The 7,248-nt window shown below is 42.9% G+C and overlaps 1 protein-coding gene across 1 annotated transcript; it reads right to left on the bottom strand.

Moving 5' to 3' along the window:
• Positions 1-3,274: 3,274 nt before the first annotated feature.
• On the bottom strand, positions 3,275-5,338 carry LOC106766203. Its single transcript, XM_014650951.1, has one exon. It carries the CDS (start codon positions 5,336-5,338, stop codon positions 3,275-3,277), a length of 2,064 nt encoding a protein of 687 aa, XP_014506437.1.
• Positions 5,339-7,248: the final 1,910 nt, after the last annotated feature.

Raw genomic sequence — 7,248 nt, 5'->3', positions numbered from 1 at the left:
GACGTTTAGTCCGGAAGGCAAGTGCTGCCTTTGAGAGCTCGGACATTTAGTCCGTTCGGACGTTTAGTCCGGAAGGCAAGTGCTGCCTTTGGTTGTCCAGACATTTAGTCCGTAATTTTTTGAATAAATTGCTGAATGATAAACTGAGTAGTTTCATTGAAACAACGTGAACAAATGTTTTGAAACAAATGGAGAATGCAGTAAATCTGAAATGCAGTAAATTTGAAATTCTAACTATAGTAGAACTTTAAATGTGTGGTGTTCCATGTGTTTGGAATGGCCTTTTCGTCCAAATGCTCCAACCGGTATGCACCGTTCTTCAAATCTTCTATGATGCGGAAGGGTCCCTCCCAGTTGTCTGATAGCTTGCCGTACGTTTTTTCTTTGTGAGCTTCGCCTCTCTTTCGCCAAACAAGGTCGCCTGTGGTAAAGCTTCGTGGTTTGACCTTTGTGTTGTATCGCCGCACAAGTAGTGTTTCTGAGCTGCATTCCATATCATGGCCACTTCACGCCTTTCGGGTAGAGTGTCCAAGTTAACCCTCAGCTGGTTTTCATTGAGGTTCATGTCTTGCATCTCTCGTCGTATTGTCGGTTCATCGACCTCCACCGGAAGCATTGCGTCTGTGCCATAAGTGAGGTTGAAGGGCGTTTCGCCCGTTGAACCGTGCGGTGTGCACCTGTACGCCCAAAGCACTTCGGGCAACTTTTCGACCCACAATCCTTTAGCACGCCCAAGTCTCTTCTTTAACTCGGAAATAATGGCTTTGTTGGCTGACTCAGCCTGCCCGTTTGTTTGCGGATGTTCTACTGAGCTTGTGACATGTTTAATGCCTAGGCCTTTGAGGAAATCCTCTAGTTTCCGTTCAACAAATTGCTGACCGTTATCGGTTACGATTTTGTGTGGTAACCCAAACCTGCAAATCAGGCGCCAGATAAAGCTTTGTACCTTTTGAGCACTTATTATTGCGAGGGCCTCTGCTTCAATCCACTTGGTGAAGTAATCGACCGCGACCAAGAGGTATTTGCATTGTGCTTTGCCGACCGGTAGAGGTCCGGCTATATCCATCCCCCACTGCGTGAAGGGCCACGGGGAGATGATTTCATGTAGTTCAGAGGGAGGAATTCGTAAATTATGTTAATGAGACTGGCAGGAGATACATTTCTGTACGAATGTCGCACAATCTTGCTCCATAGAGGGCCAGTAGAAACCGGCTCGTAGAATCTTGGCCCTCAGTATCCTTTTTCCTGAATGTGAACCGCAAACACCATGATGTAATTCTTGCATGACGTACTTAGCTTCTTCGTCGGATAGACATTTCAGCAACGGGGTAGTATAACCTTGCCGGTACAAATCATCACCCACAAACATGTAACGGGCAATTCGTTTAGAATCAGTGATATTGAGCCGTCCGCCCTGTTCTTGTTGGACCATCAGTTGAATTATGTCCTGCCGCCAATCATTTCGCGGTGTGACAACGTTAGTGGTATATGCTTCCAACAACGGCTTATGCAGTGTGGTTTTGATCACTGAAGAGAGTTGAGACTTCTTGCGGGAGTAAGTCAACTTTGACAACAGGTTCGCCTGTGAGTTTTGTGCCCTGGGTATGTGGGTCACGGAAAAACTGGTAAATGATTTGATTAACTCACTAACCTTGTGATAATAGCGTAGCAAATGATCGTCCTTGACCTGGAAAGTTCCGTTAAGCTGTCCCACAACTAGTTGAGAATCCATTCTGCACTCCAGATGATTGACTTCCAACTCTTTGGCCAGCAATAATCCGCTAATGAGAGCTTCATATTCTGCCTGGTTATTGCTAAGTTGGAAGTTAAAGCTGACCGCCTGTTCGACCAGTAGGCCGTGCGGTCCTTCGAGCACAACGCCGGCTCCTCCTCCTCTTCTGTCAGAAGACCCATCTACATTGAGATGCCAAATGTTGGGTTCCTCTGGACGATAGATTTTGGCTACAAAATCTGCTAGGTGCTGACCTTTAACGGAACCTTGTGGTTCATATCGTAGGCCGAATTCAGATAGCTCGATCGCTCAGGCTACAATCCTCCCCGCCAAGTCAGGCTTCCTGAGAATCTTAGCGATCGGATGGTTTGTCCGGACGACTACCTGATGACTCTGAAAATACGGCCGGAGACGTTGTGCCGCTGTCAGCAGGGCTAGCGCCACTTTTTCCACCTGAGAATATCTTTCCTCTGACCCTTGCAAGGTTCGGCTGGGGAAATATATCAGCTTAAAGTCGAGACTTTCCTAGATGAGGGCTGCACTTACCGAGTGGCTGGATGCAGCCAAGTATAGTTGCAACTCGAACTCCTCAGTTGGACGAGCCATGATAGGTGGACTGGTCATAATGCTTTTTACTTTAGAGAAGGCCTCTTCGCAATCGTTATCCCAGTGCCGAGGTACACCCTTTTTCATGTTCTTCAGGTTAGGTCTGATATGATCAGAAAGCCTCGGTATGAATCGTGATAGGGCTGTTAGACGTCCGACTAAGCATTGGACATCCTTTAGCTTGGTGGGACTCTGCATCTCCAATATCGCCCGACATTTGTCTGGATTCGCTTCTATTCCTCGATAGGTTAACATGAAACCTAAGAATTTTCCGGCGGACACCCCGAAAGTGCATTTATTAGGGTTTAGACACATGTTGTAGTGTTTGAGTTGTTGAAAGACTTCTTCTAAATCTTTAAGATGCTGATGATGTGTGTGGCTTCGGATTACCATATCGTCAACATATACTTCCATGCAACGACCTATCTGATTATGGAAGACTTTATCCATTAGGCATTGATAAGTGGTGCCCGCATTCTTGAGTCCGAACGGCATGACCTCATAGTAGTAATTGGCCTGCTCTGTGATAAAGGTCGTCTTCTCTCGATCCGAGACATACATCGGGATTTGATTATACCCCGAGTAGGCATCTAAAAAACATAGAACGGTGTGTCCGGAAGCTCCGTCTACCAACCGGTCAATATTGGGGAGAGGATAAGAATCCTTAGGGCATGCTTTATTGAGATCAGTGAAGTCCACACACATTCTCCAATGTCCATTTGCCTTTTTTACCATGACTACATTAGATAACCATGTAGTGTAGGTCAATTCTCGTATAAACCCCGCCTTGAGGAGCTTATCTACTTCACCTCGAATGGCTGTCCGCTTTTCATCACCAAACCTCCGTTTCTTTTGGGACACCGGTCGGGCCTCTCGGACTATGGACAGTTTATGCGCGATGACGCTGGGATGGATTCCGGGTATATCCGACGCGCTCTAAGCGAACAAGTCGTTGTTGCCTTTTAATAACTCCTTCAATGCATTTTCTTCTAACGGCTGAAGGTTGTCCCCGATGGACGTAGTTTGTTGTTCATTTTTGCCCACTATGAAAGGTTTTATCTCGCCTTGAGGTTGTATCCGCTCGTCCGTATTGGTCCTGGGATCAAGATAAATAAGAATAGCTTCAGTACGGTTCTCTCTTCTGTAAGGCGTCACCTTTAGACCGACTACGTAGCATTGACGGGCGGTTTTCTGATCTGCCCAAACGGTGCATATATTTCCTCTGTCGGTAGGAAATTTCATTGCCAAATGTGGGGTAGAGACGATCGCCCCAAAAGCATTTAGGCAAGGACGTCCTAGAAGGGCATTATAGGACGTGTTCTCCTCCACCAGCAAGAAACGAACTCGGAGCTCTTTACCATCATCATCGGACCCTAGGCGGGTTCGCAAGTCGAGATACCCCCGGGTGTCTACTCTTTCTCCAGCAAAACCAACAATTTGCTCGTTAAACGGAGCAATCACATCTTCTGCGATTTCCATTCTTCGGAAGGTTGTCCAGTATAGTATANTGANTGAACTGCCTTGATCAACAAGNACCTTGCCCACATNATACTGTGCAATGCGGGCTGTGATGNCCATGNGATCGTCTTGATCAGGATCTGGTGCATGAAAATCCCTGTTTGTGAAGGTTATATCAGGCATTGACACTGGATTGCGTACCACCGAGTGTACGCTGTGCAGACTTCTCAAATGTCTCTTTCGGGCTGAGGATGAAGCACCTCCTCCAGCAAAACCGCCCGAAATAGTATCAATCCTGCCTTTGACCGTGAGATCCCGCTCTCTAGGTCGACTACGGGATCTGTGCCTCGGGGGACTACGAGAACGGTCGCGTGAGTGGTTACCCTTCTGCTTTGCATGTTTTGGGCTTCTTCGTGTCTTTCTGGGAGAGTGTCCTGTGCGGCCAGAATCCTCCTTCACGAATTCCCGGAGGTGTCCAGCACGAATTAACTTCTCCAATTCGTCTTTGAGAGTTTGGCAGCCTTCAGTAGTATGCCCCCCTGAATTATGGAATCGGCATATCTGCGCCGTGTCCACGTTTTTAGGTGGAAATTTTCTTCTTTGAAAGATCAGGTTGGACTGTAGAGCCCTCTCCAACACCTTTTCTCTAGGGACAGTAAGGTGCGCATAGCGGTCGTATCTAGGGTTTAGAATCGCCGGTGGTTTCTGATCCCGGGCATTCTCAACCCGACGCTTCCCCTCCTTCTTGTTACCACTTACTGGATGCTCCTCGTGTTGTTGTTTCCGAAAGATCCTCTGATCCTCCATTTTGATAAATTTGGCCATTTTTTGCTGCAACTCCTCCAACGTACTGGGCAACTCGGCGTATAAGCTTTCAGAGACGAATCCTGTTTTTAGGCAATTGGGTAGACTGCTAATAATGAATTCGGGACTGGCGCCTTTTATCCTCCGAGCGGCGTGATTGTATCGATGCATGAAGGCTCTGAGAGTTTCGTCTTTCCCCTGTCTGAGATTGACTAGCTCGGCCGTAGTAACCTCCTCGTACCGGTTGGTGGAGTATTGTTTTTTGAACATGCCCATCAGCGTGCGGAAACTGTCCACCGAATTGGGTGGAAGGGTGTAATACCACTCTAGGGCTTCACCCCTCAGTGACACGGAGAACGCCCGGCATTTTACCGGGTCACTTTGAGTGTAAAAGGCCATAGAATCAATGAAGTTTCGCAAATGATGATCTGGATTCGTCGTGCCATCAAACATTTCAACTTGAGGCGGAGGTCGGTCGGGCATAGGGGCCCGCATGATGGCATCAGTGAACGGCAAGAAGTCCGGGGACCGGGGGGGAGGAGGCGAATTATGATTTTGACTGTCTTCTGATGTCTCCCGGTCGTGTTGTTTTTCTTTACTGCGTTCGGCATCGTCGGTCTTCTTCTGTTGTAACTCTTGCTGTAAAGTTGCAATAGTTCGAGCTTGTTCCTCTAGCTGCGTTTGTAGTTCTCTTATCATCTGGATCAGATCTAGATTTTCCATGCCTCTTGTGGTCATCATTGGGAGTCTTGACTTTCGGGCCCCACGGTGGGCGCCAAAAAGTTTCGGTGTGAATTTCTGGGACCGAAAGAACTGACCTGGGTGACGTGGCACTCCCGCTTTGTGCTACTTGACTAAGTAGATTGGTGCACCTTCTCTTGTGAATTGAACGTCCGCTCTCCTTCAATCTTCAGCCGTCCGGCAATGTCCAATCTTTGACCGGAGGGGGGAGGTACCTGCAATGGCACTCCGACACCCAAGTTAGGGTGTAGTAGTGAAGAGCCTTGAGTGCAAGGCTAAGGATTCTCAATATGAGAATGTAGAATGAAATCACTCAACTAATTCAGAATGAATTAGGTGAAGGATCGCAAGTATACTGTAGAGTAAAATAGCATAAGAGAGAGCGTACCTGACTTGTCATTCCAGCCCTGTATATATAGATTATTATCAAATATAAACAGAATATAATATAAACAGCTATACCTGAATATCCGGTTGTTCAGATCTTATCTGATATAATATTTGTTAAGATATAAATGCGATGGATTATATCCTCATGATGGGTCATCGGTCCAACAATAATGACCCATCATTTATGATCAAGGCCCACTAATCTTTTGGACCATTCGATTACTAGTCGTAACTGTTCGGCCCTAATAGCATATCGTACAATTTTCATTAATTTTATTTAATTCAGTCCTAATTTTATTTTTATTTAAATTAAAATTACTTTTAATTTTTATATAAATGTTATACTAAAATGTTTATAAAAAATTCACATATTTATTAAATATTTCTTTTATTGTTTTAAACAAACTCTAACTATATCATGAAAACAAAATTATTATAGTTAGCTTAAAATAATAAAAGAAATATTTAATAAATATGTGAATTTTAATAAAAAATTCAGTATAACATTCATATAAAAATTAAATTGGGAAAGGAATAAAAATGAAATTGAATTGAATCAAATTAATCATAGGTGAGAAAAAATTGAACAAAATTAATGAAAATTGAAATTGAATTAAATATAAAATACTTGACATATGAAAACTTTTTGTTTTAAATAAAGAAAAGATTACAAAAAGTAAAAGTATTTTAAAAAATAAAAACTTAAAAAAAAATAAAAATAAAAATAAAAAAAATCCATGTGACATACAATATTCACTTTCGATTAAAGATTTAAATGTTGTTACATAATCCCAAAAATATATAGTAAAATATATAAAGTAGAATGTATCAAATACAATATGACAAAACAATTAGAGATGTGTATTTAAGGTGTTAAGATTACAGTCATCCTCAAAATAACACTAGAATTTAAAACTTAAGTACGAGAGAGTATTTCAAAAGTACATAAAGGCAAATGAAACCCTCTCAAGACTAAACAACAACATCGTCTGTCTCCAGGGCCTGCTCCAGAGGAACCTCATCTTTCTTTGCTCACATCTAAATGGATGATCATTGCAAAAGGAAAACACCACATGCAAGTACATACAGAAACACATAAAGCAAGGGTGAGCTAATTATATAAAAACATTATATAAAGGCATATAACATACATAAGTTAACTTCAACCAAGTAAAATAAATCACACATCCTATACATGTTATATTCTAGACTTGACTCTTCCGCACTTTAGAATGATAGTCGAGTTATGGCGGGTCTTGCATACTTTCTCAATATATCCATACTATATATCATACTTTCTTAATATATCCATACTATATTAATAATATAACTCTTTACGTATAATATTTCCTGCACCCCAAATCATTAAAACCCTCTCAATATTAAAGTATTTAAAATTATTTTATACAACACTCAAGTAACTCTTCCTTTTATTTCTATTCTTTCTTCTTTCACTTAAACTTCCTCATTTTATAAAACCTCATTCCAGCAGCCACTATGTATCTTCGTCCTTAACC

This window comes from Vigna radiata, chromosome 7, assembly GCF_000741045.1.
Source record: "Vigna radiata var. radiata cultivar VC1973A chromosome 7, Vradiata_ver6, whole genome shotgun sequence".
NCBI classification, from domain to species: domain Eukaryota; kingdom Viridiplantae; phylum Streptophyta; class Magnoliopsida; order Fabales; family Fabaceae; genus Vigna; species Vigna radiata.
The sequence above is the reverse complement of the archived record's forward strand: the minus strand, read 5'-3'. Positions and strand labels throughout refer to the sequence as shown.